Here is a 21,100-nt window from a genome sequence, read left to right on the forward strand (position 1 = left end):
AAAGTGTTCCTTTTTAATACCAGGAACCTCGATATCAATTACAGTTTTAGACCTTTCACTTGTTCTGGTGGCGACTCCGTTTGGATTTGAAGGTTCCGTTGAACTGATGTCATCTGTTAAGAGAAAATACTAACTCAACAAATGGAAACCATACACGGGATGAAACAGTCGATAAATAAACTTTTAACTTGCCAAACTGCTCAAAGTTCGTTAACATTACAAGAAACGTCATTTTAGCAAACCGTTTTTGTGAAAAATGGCTCATGGGTGGATCACTCTACCAGAATCTACCGTATACCAATTGATGCAATCCTCTTCAAGGTCTGAATTACGGAAGTCCCTACTGACACCCTCCTCAGACCCTTCTCCCAGCGTTGCCCAACCCAGGGTGATTTCATGGACCTTAGAAGCCCTTGACAGAGAATCAGTGCAATTTTATACGAATAACCGTACTTTCACTTTTATCTCGCTCATATAATAAAAAAGTAAGAAATGATTATTAGAGTTAAGCCGATTATTACGATAGCTGTATGAAATATAAATTATTCATTTTGGCTACTTTTAGGATTTTATTAATGGTATCCATTAAAAATGTTTGAAGCAAACTGGAAATAATTATTATTTCTCTTTCTAGCGTCAAAAAAATATGTATTTCCGCATGATAAAAAGAGATAAAAATACGCCCGGTCGTATATGACCCGCAAACGCTGGAGAGGTAAAGCCAAACATGAGGTGAAAGGAAATTGCCTGGTAGCCATCTCTTATGTCTTTTGAACTGATTTGTATGCAAAACGGTGAAAAATGAACTATTATTGTTTTATGTTTGTGTTGTTACTATATTTGTTTAATAATAATAAATAATAATTTATTTCACATAAAATCATACAGTAAAACATGCGGAAACTTTGACTAGCCAACTAGGAATGGATCGTGTTTTAGGCCAGTCAAATTGACAAGTTTAGTTCATATCATAATTTAGCACTTAAGAGGAAGCTACAAGCCAAAAATGTGTATATTTTTGGTATACCTTATATCGTAGGTAATAGGCATTAAAATCGCTTGACAAACAGAGTCTAGAAACGTTCGATTTTAAGCAAAAAAACTGGTTTTTTTTAAAATTATTTTGTGAATAATTGTATAAAAGTAAAAAAGTTAATCAAATGAAACTTTCACAGATAATTTTAGCTATAATACGGTATTTTTTAAAAGTTGTTTCCTTTACGCGATCATACATTTCTATTGAAAAAAAAAAATTTTTAGTAGTTTGCATTTATATTTTTTATTTGTATTCTACTCAAGCGAAGCGAAAGGAAAACCATCAATTTATCTAAAGCATAGTTTGTGGTATGCATAATGTATACCAATTCTTTATAAAGATTAATCAAAATAGTGATTTGGCACTAAGCTTCGCCATAATATAAAAGAAAACCGCCAAAGTAAATAAAGGCCAGATGGTAATAATAAAAAGACAGATCACCGCAGGATTTGTAAGGTAGAAAAATGTGAAGGGTAGTGTATAAGTTTATAATCTAGTTGGGTGATTAGAAAATAATCAATAGCATTGATTAATAGTGAATATATTGATAAAGAATAGACAATAGTGTTCGGAGGTAATAAATATGTGTTTTTGTATTGTATGGACTTGAACGAATTATTTATGAGTGTTTTGGAAATTATGGATTTATATATTTTTCATAATGAGATTATCTATTGATCAACATATCTTCACTTTTGACCCTCCCGAAATCAAGGAGCCAGTAATTTGATTAATTTGCGCAAAACATTTGTACTTTTCGTTTTCCAATCATTGGGAATGATATTAAATAATTTAGGTCCTAAGAATGCTGATGATGCGGTGCTGATTGCTAATAGTATGGATGATCTACAGTCTTTCTCGTCTAGGATGAACGAAGTATGCGTGAAGAATGAGTTAATGATGAATGTAAGTAAGTCTAAAGTAATGGTGTTTGAAAGAGAGAGTACGAAAACAGTGTGCAATATAATTGTGAATGAGGAATACTTGGAGCAGGTGGATGAGTTTGTGTATTTAGGAAATATGTTCTAGAGAGATGGGAAGGCTGACAGAGATATTGAAACAAGGGGAAATGCAGGTAACTCCATTCATGGAGGACTTAACGCAGTTGGCGCTAGCAAAAAATTGTCCAAAGAAGCGAAGTTAGCAGTCCACAACGGAGTGCTGGTGCCTACCTTGACGTATGGAAGTGAGGCATGGAACTGGCAAAGGATGAAAGCACATTGAATGCTGTTGAAATGAGATCCCTGAGGCGTATGTGTAGTAAAACCATGTTTGATCGTGTGAGGAATGTGGAGATCCGCAAAGAGTGCAAGGTTGATGTATGCGTAATGAGTAAGATTAAGAAAGGCACGCTTAGATGGTTTGGGCATGTAGAGCGAATGAGCGAAGATAGGAGTGTAAGGAGGATATATGATGCAAATGCGAATGGTAGCAGAAGTCGGGGACGCCCAAGGAAGACATGGCACGATCAAGTGAATCAGATTCTCGAGTCGGGCCATGTCAAGAATCGGAATAATAGATAAGTATGTATGAGACAATGTATGAATGTGAATGAGGCAAGAAGTGTGTGCCAAGACCGAGTTGTTTGGCGGTCCGTCCTCTCTGCCTACCCTTGCGGGGAAACAGCGTGAAGGTTAGTTAGTTAGTTAGTTAGGTCCTAAGTACGAGGATTGCCGTTTTTCCAAGGGACGTCGTGGTTTTTATTAGGACATTTGGATTATTTCTTGAAAAAAATTATAACGGACTATGTTTTTTGGGGGTATATGATAAGATGCGCAATGGAATATGTCATTAAAATGCAATTGGGTTTTGGCATTTTCCATAAGTCGTCCCCCTCAACAAGTGGCTTCAAATTGTTCTCGAATTGCTCCGTCCAGGGCTTTGAAGGTCCTTAGGTGATATAGTTTCCGTATATCCCGTTTCGTACCGTACAGAAAAGGCCGCTTTCGGGAGGTGTCAGATATAACATATAAATAAATACAGGTAATATAACCCAAGTTATAAGTTCAATAGAGTATGTATTTTTACGTCTGAATTATGTATTTACCAACAAAAGAAAACGATATACCTGAATTATTTTCGGAAATCGATTCCGGACATTCTTTTTTGATAAAAGAATAGTCTATATCGATTTCTGTAAGTATCACAGGAACACTCTCTTCCGCACTTGTGCCTGGTTCTAACTTGATGGCATTGGAATCCATACTTTTACGTAAGGATCCAGTGGTTAAGTTTTACTTTAAATTTATAACGAGGTTGAAGGGTTTCTTGAGAGAAGGAATGATTATGATCTTCCAAGATATTGAAATTGACGAAAGAAGTAAAGCCAAATAACATAACCAACAAAAAGTGACAGGAAATATTCGGAAGAAGTTTATCCATAGATAATACAGAAAAGAAAATAATGTCTCAATCTACGATGAAATCCAAGTGTTGCCATTTGAAATCATCACTTACCGTGAACCTAAAAGGCACTGGATATAGCTATTCGGGGTGAGGGGAAAGATGTGCCTTTACATACTTAATTTTATCATGACGTTTCCCATTTCTTGACTCAACTAATACCCAACAAAATATTCATGACCCGTTATAATTGTAAAAATAAAATAGTTCATTTATTTATTGTTATTAAGTTTAATTTGTAGAACTCCATTTTATTTTCGTCAATGCCTTTTATGCAAAATCGCACTAATGCTGTGTTAAGTGATTTTTAGGTCAACGAAAATTGTCGACGATGGACGTTGTGTTCAGTTCCTACTTAGAAAATATCATTAAAATTTTATTAGTTTCTGCTGCTGTATACTGTATATCATGCATAACATTACTATTGCTTACACGACGTGATTTCACCACCTTTACACTAGTGTTGACGCAACTATTAATTTTCCATTAACGTTGTCCTTGCAATTTTTCCCATCCTATTTTACCTACAAGTACTTGTCATTATCCGACTATACCCACGTTTGTGTGACATTTTACAACAATAAACGTAACTGTCAATCCAGTTTATTGATGGAGCCTGTTTGATTAACATCTATTTGTATTAAGTGCTGTTATTGATATAAATTCGGGGTAGAAGGCCTGTCCAGTGATCATATTCGGTTCTTTCAGTGTGTTTCTTATCCAACCTGGATGTTACGGAAGCTTGTGTGTGAAATAAATCATATCTCCTGTGAGTGAAACCAACCACCAACATCTTTGAAGAATATCAAAGGGGTAAGTCGGATTCCTTCCTTACTCCATGTTCACCATCTCCAACCATAGTTATATCAACTCCGATGTTCACAATTAATTTTTACAGTCCACTCTTGATTCGTCTATTGCGATCACATCTAGTTTTATTGCTTCCTAACTCTTATATAACTATTTCTATATAATAATACACATCACACTGTTCAGCTCTCGCAGTTAAATCAATCTTCCCTTGCTTGCAATAGTTATTGGTATGTTCTAGTGCACTATTTTTATTGCTTGCAACTCTATCTGTAAATAAAAATATAAATATTCGTTTGTTCAAAATATTAAACCTTCGAAAATTCTTCACCGACATCGCTGAAAATTTAAAAGTCTTTTTTTATAATTGCAAGAATTTTTAGAGAGTGGTTTCAATGGTAGAAGTAGTCGGGAACGCTCGAGGAATTTTAAACGCAATATCTCTTCACTGGAATGAGAAAGGTATTCGATATCGATGAAATGTAGTTATTTAAGCCCCCGCTTACCCAATTTCTACTGATTTATAACAAGTTTCTGGTTAACTCTTTAGGCTAAAGGAGTTAGCGCAACACGGCATAACACCCCAAAAACAAATAACAAAAAAAACAACGCGTTTAGTTCTGTTATTTGATATGTTATAGACATGAAAAAATTCACAGTGTATCTATAAATGCAACTAAAGCATTTATCGAGAGATTTTTGCTTTATTTCAAAAGAGTCAATAAATAATAACAATAGCGAAACATTACGGGGTCAGGTAGTTAATAAAAATAATGATTGGATTATTTTTGTAGCGCCGTTTTCGTGAGAAAATCACCTCAAGGGCACGATGTTCCAATCCAAGTGACTTCTCTTGCCTGAATCATACCGAAAGCTGACTGTACTGATCACATGAGTCAAGCACTCGGCCGAATGAACTGTCTCGGTCGAGAACTCGGCAGGTGTAGTTCAGGCATTATTTTCATATTATAACAATTGTTATGGATCCATTGAACAACATTTTTTGATATTCCAAGCGGAACAAAGTACCTATACAAAGGTCATACAATTGTTGGTTCCTATTTATTTATTTTTATTTAGTACAGCTGGTGATGATACAATGACACATGTACATTAAGGTGGAGTGAAATTTTTTTTTCGAGAATTTCGAAATCGGCATAGTTGGAAAAGATGCTCCATATATTAACAATTACAACAAAAATAATAAAAAAAATATATTCACAATACCTGGACATCGCCAAAGCTTTATATTTTATCAATTTCACAATTTTACCCAAGTATTTATAGCTCATATACGCGAAATAAAACAAACATAAAATTTGTATTTTACCATTTATTTTACAGATAATACATTCGTAGATTGTTAGAATGGAACAAATAGTGGAAATAAAAAATGTACATATATTATTTACCGCATTGAAAAACATGAAAATTACAAAAGTTTAATGAACGGTACTGCATTTTGGTGTTAAACATAGGCATAAGGTGTCGTGACTCTAACCTTGTTTTTATTAATCCATCTCGCCTCAATGGTCCACAAACAACGGCTGAGGCTTCTGTTACAATTTTCACACATCTCTCTGTAGCTTGAGTGTGGCAAGAAAAATTCTTTATCATTGGTAGTATGACATCGTCAACTATCGTGTGATCGGTAATGGCTTGTAAAATTGTCTCGTCACTTACAAATTTGGTTATTGGTGGCTCGGTTATATTTTCCCACTTTATAACATCAATATAATCATCTGCTGAAAATCATCTAAATCAAAAACAGGCACTTTGAAGGTACGAATAAAGTCTGATTGAATTTTCATTTGCCGAGCTTTCAATATTCTTCTCAACGCCAGCTCTCTTACGTATTTTCGGTTGTCGTTTAACATGGCTAACAATATATTTTCGTGATGCCCAAAAAAGCCATTACGCTGGATTACTGGATCAATAATATTTTTTAAATCACTGGGCAAATACCGTGAAAGCACTATTGTTTCGTGTAAATGCCTTGCACCGGAAATACATAATTGTTTGGTCTTAATGTTGAACCACATAGGTGCGTAAACTGTTTATACAAATGTCGTTAAAGTTACCATTTTTGTTGGTGGTTTTAGGGTAGAAATGTAAAGCCAAAGAATCCGATTCGCTTGGGTGAGCCACCTGGATTGTACAATTTTACCGGGATTTGTTTTTGATAAATTTTCATTTCAGAATCCGGAGTCAATAGTTTTACACATTTTTAGTAGATACAGCTGATCTGTACTTAAATCCTGTGTATTTGTCGTACTTGGTAATGAACATTGATTGATTTTAAATTTCACGACAGGAAATTGTTCACACTTATTTAAAGATTTACCAATAATTCCAGTGAAACTTTGCGGTCCAGTCATGGTTCCGTCGATGTTCTCAAAGAGATGTCGCAAAATGAGTTCGTTTGCTTGTAATTGACAGACAATCCACTGAAAAGGCCGTTCGAGATGTGATTCAAATCGCGCCGAATAACATCTCATTTGTACCCCGTATTAACTACAGTTCCGTCGCATCCAATTGCAACAATTTTTTCCAAAGCAATATCTTTCGAAGACAGTAATGAAATAATTCCATCTGAAGCAATAAGTATATTGCTTCAGATTTTCCGGTTTTTAATGAAATGTGTCCCATGTACTCGCTACCTAGTTCTTTTACTAAACTAACGTGTTCTTCAGTTATTATTTTTGGCCGGTTGTCCTCCATGCTTAAAGTTTTGTCCTTCCGTCCGTCGAAGTATAAAACAAATTGATTGGTATCGATTACTAACGGCTTACTAGTAAGGGCAGTTCTTTTATTCATTCGAGCTCGACGAATTTTACTCCTATCCACAACGCGAGATGTATCGTTCTGTGAAATTATGCCAACATCTTGTAATACAGCGGAAACAATTGCAGCTCCTGCTCGATCTGAAATACAATATCTGTCTAATGTTCTGGCCACAACAGGGAAGTCTTTCACCTCATGGTGAGAATTATTTGATTGTGCTACACATTGCATTATTTCTTAAGGAATTGAAGAGGAAGCACATTTTTTGAGAGTCTAAAGTTTAAACGACAAGAAGGAATAGCGTCAGTACCCCGATCTACTAGATAATGTCTAGCGGATCGGAAACTTCGCCAAGATGATACGCGATACACTTCACTCTGTTTGATACGCGTTTGGGGTAGAAGGATTCGTTGCTGTGTGGGAATAGTTTAACTGTTCCTACATTCCTACTTTATAATTATACTATAAAATAATAATGTTATTATATCATAGGTAATAAATAAACACTCAATTTTTTAACATAATTATAAGCATTTCTAAGAATCGGGAGAACATTATTGGTGTTTTCAGTGTTTTTATCAAAAATTCAAAGTGGTGGCGATGTCTTAATTATAAATAAATATTTTTTATATTTTTTATTTAAGATAAACACATAACGGAGCACCAATCCCGCGTATGCCGAATTCTATATTACGAAAAAAATAATTCTCCATACTAGACCGCTCCACCTTAATGTACATATACATAAAAAATACTTTGACTGCCCAACAAGGAGGAATTCCCGTTTTAGGACAGTCAAAATTGAGTTAGTATTCATGCACGCATATATTTTGTAAGAACAAAAACAAAAAAAGGAAATAATGAAAAGTAATATAATATATACCTACATAACTAAAAAATATATATATATATATGACTAAAAAATAATAATACATAAAAAAAATATTATTATAAAAGATTAAAAGCAAAAAGTTATAAAGTTAACTGATGTTAACTTGTTGTTTGGTTTGTTTAGTTTTGTTTATTTTCTTGTTTTCTTAATGTGTTTGATATTTTGTTTGTTTTATTTTTGGAAAAGTGCGACTTCACACTCTTTTCTCCCTAATTGGTGAAGCCAGACAGTGATCGATTTACGAAGAGCACCTATGCTTTCCTTTTTCCAAGCATCAGGTATAAAGTTGCAAAGTTTTGGGCTATAAAACAGTGTTTTGTTTCAGGTAGGTGTAGGTATATTTTTGTAGGGTTGACTGAAAATGATATCATTGTACCAGCTCTGTTCTGCCAATGAGATCTGAACTTTTAACATCAACATTTCAGATCATTGTAGAAATGTATTATATATTTGTACAGCGCCTTAGATGTGATTTTGAACAATAACGGCGCTGTACAAATCATCCAAATATTATTATTATTATTAACAGTTTTTTCTATAAGAAAATAGGTTCATGAATTCACGGTTTCAAGGTTAAACCAGGATTACGTTCTGGTTCTAAATAGTTAGAATTTTTGTACGGTACCTACTCACATATATTCTGCATTTTTTAAAGAACTGCCCGGTTCCTACTTAGTGATTGTTATCTTTAATTGTCTGTTGTCTATGGAGCTGTCAATTTTCGACGCGTCCTTGTAATCTTTTTCAGGCCGTTATAATAATTATTGTTCCTCCTTTCGATCGCGTAAAATACTTACTTACGTATTAAAATAATTGTATTAAATATCCGCCATTTGGGATTATTTCAACAACTATCACATTTTTGTTACAAGTTTTTAAATTTCAAGCGCTTTTTCTTTCTAGTGACGTTTCATCAATCAACAAGTATTGACCGTCGCGTTTCACCTTGTACGTAAGTAGGTTCTTGTTATATTTACTAAGCAAGACATAATCTCTTTATTTGTTATTAATTATTATAATGATGTATCGCTTTATAAAATTTCAACAGTTTGGTAAAACACCAAACAGTTTCTAGGCCGCGAGTTTTACGCGTTCTAAGCTAATCCATACAAATGTATACGAAAAGGGTCCGGGATAGTTCTAAATGGTGTTACACGCGACAAACGAGAGTTAAAATGATTTTTAACTTTTGATTTACGGCCTTCGTCAAATATTACAACCAAGCGATTAGTTAGTTAATTTAATCTTGACCCAAATGAAAGATTTTTTAAAAGTTCATTTAAATCATTATTATAATACCTGTTAACTTGCATTCACACTCAATACAAATAATATATGTCAACAAGCGTGTTTAATTTTTCGCCCTTAAATTCGTGTACCAATGTTGTTAATTTTATGTATTCACTTTTGACAATGTTAATATGTACTTCATTTACGGAACAACTGGGTCGACTTACTTAAAACTACACCAAACATTAAATTGACAGTTGTGATTTAATTTGCGAGTATGACTGACTTTATCTAAAAGTACCGTTCAACGATGACCGTGACAGATAAATTTTTTATCATTTGTATTTTTTTTTCACAGTCGATAAATCGGCGTTTATTGAAAAACAATTCTTTCATTTTCATACAAAATAAGAGATTAACATTATTAGAAGTTATCATAAGCAGGTAAATCCATTAATAGAGGACTGAACGCAGTAGGCGCTAACAAAACATTGTCCGAAGAAGCGCAGCTACCAGTCCACAATGGAGTGCTGGTACCTACCCTGGTGTATGGAAGTGAGGCGTGGAACTGACGGAGAAAGGATGAAAGAAGACTGAATGCTGTTGAAATGAGATCCCTGAGGTGTTTGTGTGATGAAACCATGTATGACCGTGTGATAAATGAGGAGAAACGCAAAGAGTACAAGGCTGATGTAAGCGTAGTGAGTAAGATTAAGAAATGGACGCTTAGTTGGTTTGGGCTTGTAGAGTGAAAGAACGAAGAAAGGTGTGTATGGAGAATATATGATGCGAATGCGAATGGTAGCAGAAGTCGGGGACGCTCGAGGAAGACAAGACACGATCAAGAGAATCAGATACTTGAGTCGGGCCATGTCAAGAATCAGAATAATAGAATAGTATGTATGAGACGATGTATGAATATGAATGAGTCAAGGAGTGTGTGGTGTGACCGAGTTGTTTAGCGGTCCATCCTCTCTGCCTACCCCTGCGGTAACGGCGTGATGGTTAGTTAGTTAATTTCCATCAGTTGTATATAGGTAGGTACTTTGATATATATTATTTTGTGATATTGTTTATTGTATAATTTTGTGTCATACATGTATTAAAAATTAAAAATGTTTTATATATATTATTTGTAGAACCTACAGACAAGCCGTCATGTGTGACAGCTTTGTGGGACTGCATATACCTGTATCTTTAAAAATTTATAATAAATAAAAAAAAAAAAAAAAAAAAAAAAAAAAAGTTATTACCTATATAATTAAAATGTATATTTATATCAGTAGATGTGATCTATTCTAATGTCACAGCATATTAGGAAATATTAAATTTAGATAAATATTGATGAAGAAGAATTAATAAAGTGTGTAGTGTTACAATATAAAAATGATACGTTTTTAGACGCCTGGTTAAAAATTCAACGATTGGATTATTTGAAAAGAAATAATATAATATAAAATTAAAATGCAAGACATATATATAATCAATGCAAAAAAAAACACGTTTTAAGCTTTTAACTTTAACTTTTGGTTAAGTTATACTTTATTTTCAGTTGAGAACAATTACCGTTATATAACAGGACGCTATCACAGCAGCGGCATGGATTTTTCTAACCCGAAGAGTGTTTTCATCAAGACGGAACCAGAGTCCCCGGAAAGAGGGGCAGGTGAAATGCCGTATAAGGATTTTGACGTTCACCTCCCGGGAGTGAAGATGGAATGTTTGCAGTTTGTTGAGAGTGTTCAGCCAACTAGTAAGTTGCATTAAGTATATTATCACAAAGGAGTTTCAGATGGATGCAATCAGAACAGCTGCCTGTTTTCTACTTCCCCTCTTGTTGTCCATCGGTACTTTTGGTTTTAACTTTGAAATTTTGCTTTACAGGAAACTGTCGAACTTATTATGCCGGCAAACAGTTCCCAATTCCTCAACCTCCTGCCTCAATATCTCAAATTAATCATCTCGTGTTCTTTATTAGATAACGGACGTAACGTGTATTTTTCGACTTAATGAATATGTACCACGATGATTCCGGAAATCATTATTGGATTTGTAGTGGGTATTTTGAGTGTTCAGTTTTGATTAATTAGCTGTACTGCATTGTGTACTTGACTTGTATTGATTACTGATGGTTGGAGTTGTTTACTGGTCGTTCTATGCTGAAATCCATGGCAGTACTTTTGATTTCCTTTGCAATATCAAAACAATGTTTGTGTTAACCTCTTGCACTTTTTCAACTCGACTGTCTCCACTCTGTCTCCACTCCGTGGAACGAGCTGCCGGCCTCTGTGTTTCCTCCCTCCTACAACATGGGACTCTTCAAGACCCATGTTCACTCCTTCCTCTCCACAAAAACACCCTCCACACAGCATCCCCAAAGATGACACAGGCCCTGAGGGAAACTATTTTCTTCAGGGCCTCTTGTGTGGAGTTAATATAAAAAAAAAACTCTAGGAAATTTCAGTTTGGCCGCGCACCGCACGGATTTCCTCAAAATCTTCATACAATCTCGTCCGGGTCACCAAATGCGTGTCTTGCGATTGGTAGAGACATTAAAAAAGTTAATTTAAAAAATAGAATATTTATTACGTAATTGTAAAAAGTATTCACTTTGTGGCTCATCATAATTTTCAATAAAAACACATAAATTTGTTTTTGACCACTATTGTTTTATTTTCACTCTACCGGTTTCGGAAGAACCCTTCCTTCATCAGGAGAATATTAAAAACTGATATACTACCCAAAATATTGACATATATATACAAAAATGTTAAGTGTTTGAGGGAGGGGTGGACAAAGTGTAAGGGGTAATTACAGGAATTCCAGGAAGAACAGAGCGGTTAACTGGTAATATCTCTAGAATAGGCCTATAAGACAGATTAATTTGATTATTTATTATACTGGAGTTATTATTGAGGGATTTTCTGATTTCAAGTGCTTCTAAATTATCTAATTTTTTGCCTTTGTTACTACGGCGAAGAATTTTAACCCCTGTATCTTTACTTAAAGTATGATCGGTGGAAATGAGATGATTGGCAAACTCTGAAAAGTTATTGTTATTTAAACATCTTAAATGTTCCGTGATTCTAATATTTATATTTCTAGTTATCTTACCTATGTAGAACGATGGACAATCATTGCAACATAGTTGGTAAATGCCTGAGTGGCTAAATTTGTGATTTTTATCTTTAGTATTTTTAAGTAATTTTCCCAAGTTGTTATCAGTATAGAACGCGGGTTTAATGTGGGTCGGCAAAAGGTTGCACAGACGCAATGTAGGCGCACTGACTCTAGAAGTATTTCCATGGAACCTGCTATAAAGAGCTAGCATCATTGCGCATTGGTGCACGTACGAGTAATCAGATCTGAACATCCGTTCACAGTTGACAGTTGCCATTACGAGAACGGGTCGTTTCTTTGACTCGTAATTGTGGAACGATTCATCTTTCAAGACCGGCATTAATAAATTCGTTCCTACAGACCCTGCCTTAATCCCCTCACAATGCTGCCCAACCGGATGGCATTGTAGTTGTACAGACAGGTGGGCTCTTGTGAGGTGTTACATTTTAGTTTATTTTTCCAGGTAGCATTAAAGTGGAGACTGTTCCCATCAAGGCAGAGCCAGAACCCCGAGAAGAAAATGGAGCGGGAATTCGTGGTATGGAAATTGACATAGAACTGCCGGCTATTAAAAAAGAATCCTTAGAACACGCTGAAACTACTACCCAGACTGCGGGTAAAATTGATTTTTGTATTTCTGAATTAGTTTTACTCATTATCTATTTTCGATATCCACTTATTGAGCTTTGTGCGCCATCTTTTTCAGACTTAAAAATGGACCAGAAGACGCATCCTGGAGAAAAATCTCATTTGTGTTCCTACTGCACATATTCATGTTCTCGGAATAGCATTTTAAAACGTCACATGCGCACTCATACTGGAGAAAAACCTTATTCATGTTCCTACTGCAACTATTCATGTTCCGAAAAAGGAACATTGAAATGCCACACGCTTACCCATACTGGAGAAAAACCTTATACATGTTCTCGCTGTAACACTTCATTTTCTCGACAGGGAAATTTAAAAATTCACATGCTTACCCATACAGGAGAGAAACCCTATTCATGTTCCGATTGCAATTATTCGTGTTCTCAAAAAAGAACTTTAAAAAATCACGTGCTTACACATACTGGAGAAAAACCTTTTTCATGTTCCTACTGCGGCTACTTATGTTCTAAAAAGGGAAATTTGAATCGTCATATGCTTACCCATACAGGAGAAAAATCTTATTCATGTTCTTACTGCAGCTTTTCATGCTCTGAAAATATATATTTAAAACGTCACATGATTGCCCACGCCGGAGAAAAACCCTATTCATGTTCTTTATGCAAGTATTCATGTTCTCTTAAGCGTTATTTAAAACGTCACATGACTACACATACTGGAGAAAAACCATACCCATGTTCACAATGCAGTTATTCGTGTACTCGAAAGCAATATTTAGAAGTTCACATGCTGTCTTGCAGTAAAAAACTCGGGTAATCCTCGTTCATCCTTCAACCTCGTCATCCTTCAGCGTCGCGAAGGAATAGACAGCTTCTTACTGCCCATAAATTTGATTCAATAGTTTTCTGCGTCCTTGAACCTGCAATATTATTTTTTTCTTCTGAATAACATTTTTACTCATTTAAATGGGTTCCTAAATAAATTCCTTAAATGTGATATATTGTATATAAGGGATCCATCAGACGTGTACATAGTTAAATGAACTTAAGGAGAAGAAGTTAATTGAAATTGTACACATTGTCAGGATCGATGAAACTTCGGTAATTGGTGTTTTTAATTGTTAGGAAATGAGAAAATGTCGCTTTCTTTTCAAATTTTCAATATTTAATCTCATTGTTTACCCCCTAAGTAAGATATTATTCTTAAATAAGTATATTTAGATTTTGCTCACAATAAATAGTTTTTTCAAAATTTATATTCTTTCGTGAAAAAGATTGTAAATGTATACACTCTCATGGCCTGTACTTCTTTAACCAGTTTCAGTATTTACTGTATTTGTGTATAATTTATTATGTTATCTTGTGTAGTATTCCTGTACTTCTAATCTTAATAATTTTAAAAAATAATCGACTGATATCGCTGAAAATGTCAATGTTTGTTCTTATTGCACCTGAATAAGATACGGAATTGAATTAAAGTCGATGTAATTTAGTTTTTTAAGAGTAACATTATGGTTAACAGAAGTGAAAGAAGGTGGGAGTAGTCTGAGACCCCTGAAAAAAAAACATTAGCAATATCGAAGCATTGCGGGCTCCACTAGTGTTTTTATAAACGTTGTGTTTGGACGTATTAGATTATTATGCATTTATTATGTTCGTACCGTTTTCTGATTTTCAATAAGTTATTTTCTTGGAATACTTTTGTAAGGGTTCCCGGTTAGAGTTAAAATGTTGTTTTGTAAATTTATTCCTAATTAAAATATATTTAGTTTTTTCATATATAGGCAGTAGATCATTGTAGAAGTGTATTATATATTTGTACAGCGCCCTTGAGGTTATTTTACACAAAAACGGCGCTCAATAAATCATCCAAATTAGGGTTCCCGGTTAGAGTTAAAATGTTGTTCGGTAAATTTATACCTAATTAATATATATTTAGTTTTTCATATATATGTGGTTAGTAGATCATTGTAGAAGTTTATTATATATTTGTACAGCGCCCTTGAGGTTATTCTGCACAAAAAGGCGCTATATAAATCTTCCAAATATTATTTTTTATTTAATTAGATGTTGTGTGTTTCCCCATAATCAGTTTAATTTTGTACCCTAATTCTGCTTGTGTTAAGCGAAACCCGTCAGTTATAATAAATTAAATTAATTTGTGGTTATGGACAAAGTTATTATTGTTTTATTTCATTAATAAGTTAAACCATAAAGTGACTGATTTCTACCAAAATATAAAGTATAATCCCCTCTCTACTTGTGGTGGTAGCAGATAAGCTATTCTGCCAAAACACTAATTAGTGGGATGTTTATTTTTTATATTAGATTCAATTTCACAAGTATAATAAATGAATAAATTAAAGTTTTTCAGCCCTCCTCACTAGGGTTTCCTATTCTGAGGCGTCCTGTAGTTTTAAAACTTTTATATTTAGTTTCAATCGTCTTCACAGTATTTGTAAGTTGAATATCACTTTGTTCTCTCAGCCATGTTTTTAATTTTGTTTTAAATATATTCATTTCCGTTATTTTTTATTTAATTTGGAAGAACATTGTAAAATTTCGTAGCATAGAATTAAATATTTCTCTTTCCAAAAGATGTATTCAAACTGGGGGTAACCATTGTATTTTGGCTTATTGCTCTGGTTAATTATTTATTTCGAGTAGTGGAGTATTCAAATATGTCAGCGGCTGAGTTAGCATCGCGTTTGGGCCCCGCCCAGGCGACGTACGTTCAATCTTCTCCTGGCTAAGTCCTCCATCACGACACAAGTAACAATTTCCACTTTCTGTGGCTCTAGTAGAAGACTTTCAATGTGTATATTTTTTTAGTGCATTGTACAAGTTGTTTTACAATTTTACATAAATAATCAAACTTTACATGTTGCATTAACCCGTGAAGGGTCCACCTAAAATTCATGTTACATACAGAGAAAAAAAACTTAAATAAACAGAAAAACACCTTAATGAAAATAACTGAGATATCTCAGATATTTTACACACCTTAATGAAAAAAACTGAGATATCTCAGATATTTTACATACCTTTTTTTATTTTATTTATTGTTCTTCAAAGTACATTCCCATTAAACCGCAATTAAGCAGATTGTCAACAGGATGTTCATGTTCAATTACAATATAACATATTTTCATAATATTATTACTTATTACAATACAACTTAAACATCATATTTATCACCAACCACTGCCATAATCAAAAGTATTAATAATACAGAGTATCTCTGCTTAATAGCCATGTTTTCAGCATATATCTGAATCTCTGAGGTAATTCGCAATTTTTTATATTGCTTGGAACATGTTGAATATTTTGGGCATGTTGTATTCCAGGGTTCGCTGTCCGAATTTATTGTTATGTTTTGGTACAAGCATTCCTTAATTTTTTGTGAATCTAGTATTATGTTCATGTTCGACTTTCCTCTTATATTCAGAGTCAGATATATGCTGAATCAATATTTTGTGCTATAACAAGGCCTGTACCGGTAAGACAGTCAAGTTCCGATACAATAATGATATATTTCGCCTCTGTGAAAATATCTGTTTTGGAAGTAGTAATTTAATCATAGAATTTTATACTAATTGTAGGTAATTTAAGTTAGTTTTGCAAGAGTGTCCCCATGTGGGTTATTCCATATCGTAAAGTAGATTCTGCAAGTGATAAGTAAATTATTTTGAAAATACTCATAGGAACGAAACATTTCAATTTGTACAGTTTACCCACTATTAATGAAAAAACTGAGATATCTTACACACATCAGGAGGAGAGGGTACGTAAATAACAATTTGATTCAATTTTCTCCAATATGCATTTATTAAACTGAACTAAGGACAAACGGAAAATATCAGGGTCTGAAAAAATATTGTATTTTGTTCATGTCCTTCCTTGTCTGAGTGTGGGATGTGGAATTTATTTATTCCAAGGAATATAAACAGTCTTAATATTAATTTAATATACAAAGGAAGATGCAAAAGAAACATACCAATTATAAATGTTCACATATGGTTTATTTGGAAATATACAACTAAATATTTACTGAATGTAGACTAAAATATAAAAAGCCGGCCTAAGTAACCAATTTAAAAGCCAAACTAAATAACAATTGTATAAAAATTGAAGTAGAACAAATGTAATCCACCTATATACTGCATTATACAAGAATATATGTGTTTATAAGAATACAGAACGGATGTGGGAGTGGAAGACAGGTTTTGGGGTTGTAGCGGGATGGGATAGGAAAAAGATTTGGGAATGTTGCCGCCCAACTGAAATTAAAATAATAATAAATTAGCATTTTAAATATAAAATAAGGTTCCATTAATTAAAAATAATATTTAGGAATAGTTTGTTTGACCGCGTGTTTCCAAGTGGACAGTGGAAATGAACATTTTCCAGAAGGTAGTCGAAATCAACATCGTTTGCTCGGATACATCTCTTCCATATTCCAATGAATGTTGATAGTTTGTGGAATGCTAATGAATATTTTAAATGTTGGGGTTGTCGGAAAGATTTGAAGTGTTTCAGAACTAATTTCTTCTAACTTTTCAAAATTTACTTTATATTACGGATTCCATTTTACTTATCCAAATTCTAATATCGAGCGAACGAAAGAGACATATAGTAGTTTCATTGCATGAGGTGATCTGAATAGTTTCGTCACTCTTATGATGAATCCTAGAATTTTATAGGCCCTGTCAGAGATGAAATTTATATGTGATCGGTAAGACATTCCTGAGTCCATTATTATCCCTAAGTCCCTTACTTCACTTCATCTTTTTAGTTCTACGTCATTGATTTTGTACGGAAATATTAGAGGGTTAATACATTTGGTAAAAAAGATTTGTGTTACATTTTTCCAGGTTAAGGCCCAGTTTATTGTTCGCATAATATATCCCAAGTCTATTAATATCCTCTTGCAATTCTAAGCGGTCATTGATATTAGTGACTTTTTTGTAAATTTTAGTGTCATCTGCAACAAAATAAACAATAAAGGTCCAATATGAGATCCTTGTGAAATTCCTGATGATATGTTGTATAAACGTGAAGAGAAACCCTTAGCTCTAACTGCTTGACTTTTGTGACATACGACTTGATCCATTTAAGGTCTCCATTAATCCAAATTTTTAACAGAGTCTTCACAAACAGTTCGATATTCATTTTATTAAAGGCTTTAAAAAATCCGCATGTTGGACCTGGACACAGTTTGATAATGCCTTCAGAGGGCGAAACAGCTGTCACGCGTAATAATAATTACAGAGCAGAACTTTTTTAAAAATAAACTGTTTTTATAAACCCAATAACAATATTATTGAATATATAAAAAATAAATTATATTTACATAGCGAATTTGAAATAATATTGCAAACTAAAAAAATGTGTTGAAAATACTGAAGGGCTAAAATTTATTTAATCAATAATTGATCGCTCATGACAGGAATTCTTCAATTAAATAAATGGAAAATGCGTGGCAAAATGTCATGTCTACAAATGAGTAAAGTGAAATTTATAAATTGCACTGGGACCGTGGGAATGGTATCCCTTAAGTTGCGTCTACAGATAAGTCCGAAAATCAAATGTTGCGTTCAAAACTAAGACTGATTTAAACTTAAGAGTACTTCTGTATATCAGTCAGTTTTTAACAACATGAATTTCATTCGGAACATTGACTTAAGATGTAATCTTCGTGCATTTCTAGTTTTGATTAAAACTTCACAATTCACATGAAAAGGGTTTCTACCGATTTTTGCAGCACAAAGTATGAGTTTTAAAGTGTTTTCTTACGATAAATGATATTAGACAATGAAAAACAATCACGCAGTTACCTACTAAACAAAAAAAATTTGCTCACTCATTGTAGCCATATGAGAAGCAAGTCATGTAAATGTGCCATCTGTGGTTTTGTGTAATGATCGGTTAGAATGTACCCTGCTTCATCCTGATTTAAAACACACTTCACATTCTAATGGCTCTAAATGAATTATCAAATAATTATAATTGCGATGCGATCCGCGGGTGATACTCTAAATACGGATATGGCTCCCGAGGGAAAATAGTTACACAACCCTGCATTACACAAATGGATGATTTTTACTGAGTCAGGAGTAAGAATCAAGAATAGCTGCAGCTGGAATATGAATAAGGTTTTTCTCTCGTATGCGTAAGCGTGTGACGTTTTAAATATCTCTTTTGAGAACACGAATAGTTACAGTAGGAACATGAGTAAGGTTTTTCTCCAGTATGGATAACCAGGTGACTTTTTAAATGTTCTTTTTGAAAACAAGAATAGTTGCAGTAGGAACATAAAAAAGGTCTTTCTCTAGTATGCGTAAGCATGTGATGTTTTACACTATGCTTATGAGAAGATGAATAGTTGCAAATAGAACATGAATAAGGTTTATCTCCAGTATGCGAAAACATGTGATGTTTTAAATTATGCTTATGAGAAGATGAGTAGCTGCAGTCTGAACATGAATAAGGTTTTTCTCCAGTATGGGTAAATATATGACGTTTTAAATAACTCTTTTCAGTACACGAATAGTTGCAGTGGGAACATGAAAAAGGTTTTTCTCCAGTATGGGTATGCATGTGACGTTTTAAAGATTCCCTTCGGGAACAGGAAAAGTTGCAGCAAGAACATGAATAAGGTTTTTCTCCAGTATGGGTAAATATATGACGTTTTAAATAACTCTTTTCAGTACACGAATAGTTGCAGTGGGAACATAAGTAAGGTTTTTCTCCATTATGGATAGTCATATGACTCTTTAAATTTTTTTTTTGAGAACACGAATAGTCGCAGTAGGAACATGAAAAAGGTTTTTCTCCAGTATGGGTATGCATGTGACGTTTTAAAGATTCCCTTCGGGAACAGGAAAAGTTGCAGCAAGAACATGAATACGGTGTTTCCCCAGAATGGGTGAGCATATGACTTTTCAAATTTCCTTTGTAAAAACACGAATAGTTGCAGTAGGCACATGAAAACGGTTTTTCTCCACTATGGGTAAGCATATGAAGCTTTAAATTATGTTTATGGGAACATAAATAGTTGCACAAGGTACACGAGTAAGGTTTTTCTCCAGTATGCGTGCGCATGTGACGATTTAAATTTCTCTTTGATGAACTTGAATAGTTGCAGTCGGAACAATAATAAAGTTTTTCTCCAGTATGGGTAAGCATGTGAACTTTTAAATTTCCCTTTTGAGAACATGTATAAGTGCAGAAGGAACACGAAAAAGGTTTTTCTCCAGTATGAGTCCGCGAGTGCAGTGCTAACGCTAACTTGCGTGAGCAGGAGTAGTTACAATGGGAACACGAATAAGGTTTTTCTCCAGGAATCTTCGGATCCGTTAGTAAATCTGAAAAAAAAATGGTATGTGAAATGATAACACAAAATAATTAAACCGAATTCCGACAAATAAAAATCGATTGTACCTCCAGTCTGGGAACAACTTTCAGAGCGCTTTGAGCATTCTTTTTTAACATTCGGCAGTTCTATGTCTATTTCTGCATAAGGAATCCTCCCTCCAACTTCTTCCCTAGGTCCTGGTTCTGTCTTGATAGGAACAATCTCCACTTTAATTATACCTGGAATAGCAAAACAATAATATACTTAGTCTGAAAGGCATGCTGAGTTTTACGTTAAAAGTTAGAGTCGTCTAGAGAGAGCTCTAGAAATTATTAACATTTTACAACATACCATTTTTTTATTCTAAAAACGTCATGAAATGTCTACTTTTGAACATTTCCAGATATTCTTGAACATTTACAGATAAAATCTAAAGTTTCTTAAAGCCAATTTATTAATGCACTCCGCATCAATCATAATGCATATTAAATACAGCAGGAAAATACGTGTTGCATGTTGCATTTTTGAACTTAGAACATCAGCTGATTTATTTAAATGATTAAATTGGTAAGCCGTTGGGATTTGGTAACTGTTTACCGATGTTAATTTAACTTTTTATTAATTTATTATTATTATTTATTAAGCAGACAGTTTCGTAGAAATATTAAAAAATCGAATAAAAAGTACTAGTGGACGACAAGAAGAGTAGTAGAAAACAAGCAGCTGTCCTGACTGCGTCGTCTGAAACTCCTTTGTGATAATATACTTAATGCAACTTACTAGTTGGCTGAACACTCTCAGCATACTGCAAACATTCCTTCTTTACATCATAGAGGGGGATTTCTACACCTCTATAAGGCAAT

The 21,100-nt window shown here is 33.9% G+C and overlaps 1 protein-coding gene across 1 annotated transcript; it reads left to right on the forward strand.

Moving 5' to 3' along the window:
* Nucleotides 1–8,814: 8,814 nt before the first annotated feature.
* LOC149413928 (uncharacterized) lies at nt 8,815–13,697 on the forward strand. The gene is made up of 4 exons (XM_089643927.1): nt 8,815–8,873; nt 10,708–10,908; nt 12,739–12,891; nt 12,982–13,697. The coding sequence occupies exons 2-4, from the start codon at nt 10,755–10,757 to the stop codon at nt 13,695–13,697; spliced, it is 1,023 nt and encodes a 340-aa protein (XP_089500053.1). The 5' UTR covers nt 8,815–8,873; nt 10,708–10,754.
* Nucleotides 13,698–21,100: the final 7,403 nt, after the last annotated feature.

The sequence above is a fragment of the Hesperophylax consimilis genome, chromosome 20 (genome assembly GCF_061612785.1).
Source record: "Hesperophylax consimilis isolate HC1 chromosome 20, BYU_Hcon_1.0, whole genome shotgun sequence".
NCBI lineage: Eukaryota > Metazoa > Arthropoda > Insecta > Trichoptera > Limnephilidae > Hesperophylax > Hesperophylax consimilis.

Excerpts from the sequence above, each read along its gene's own strand:
- LOC149413928 (XM_089643927.1), top strand. The coding sequence starts at position 10,755 with ATGGATTTTTCTAACCCGAAGAGTGTTTTCATCAAGACGGAACCAGAG. Across the intron at positions 10,909-12,738 it reads TGAGAGTGTTCAGCCAACTA|GTAGCATTAAAGTGGAGACT; the intron begins GTAAGTTGCATT and ends TTATTTTTCCAG. Across the intron at positions 12,892-12,981 it reads AACTACTACCCAGACTGCGG|ACTTAAAAATGGACCAGAAG; the intron begins GTAAAATTGATT and ends CATCTTTTTCAG.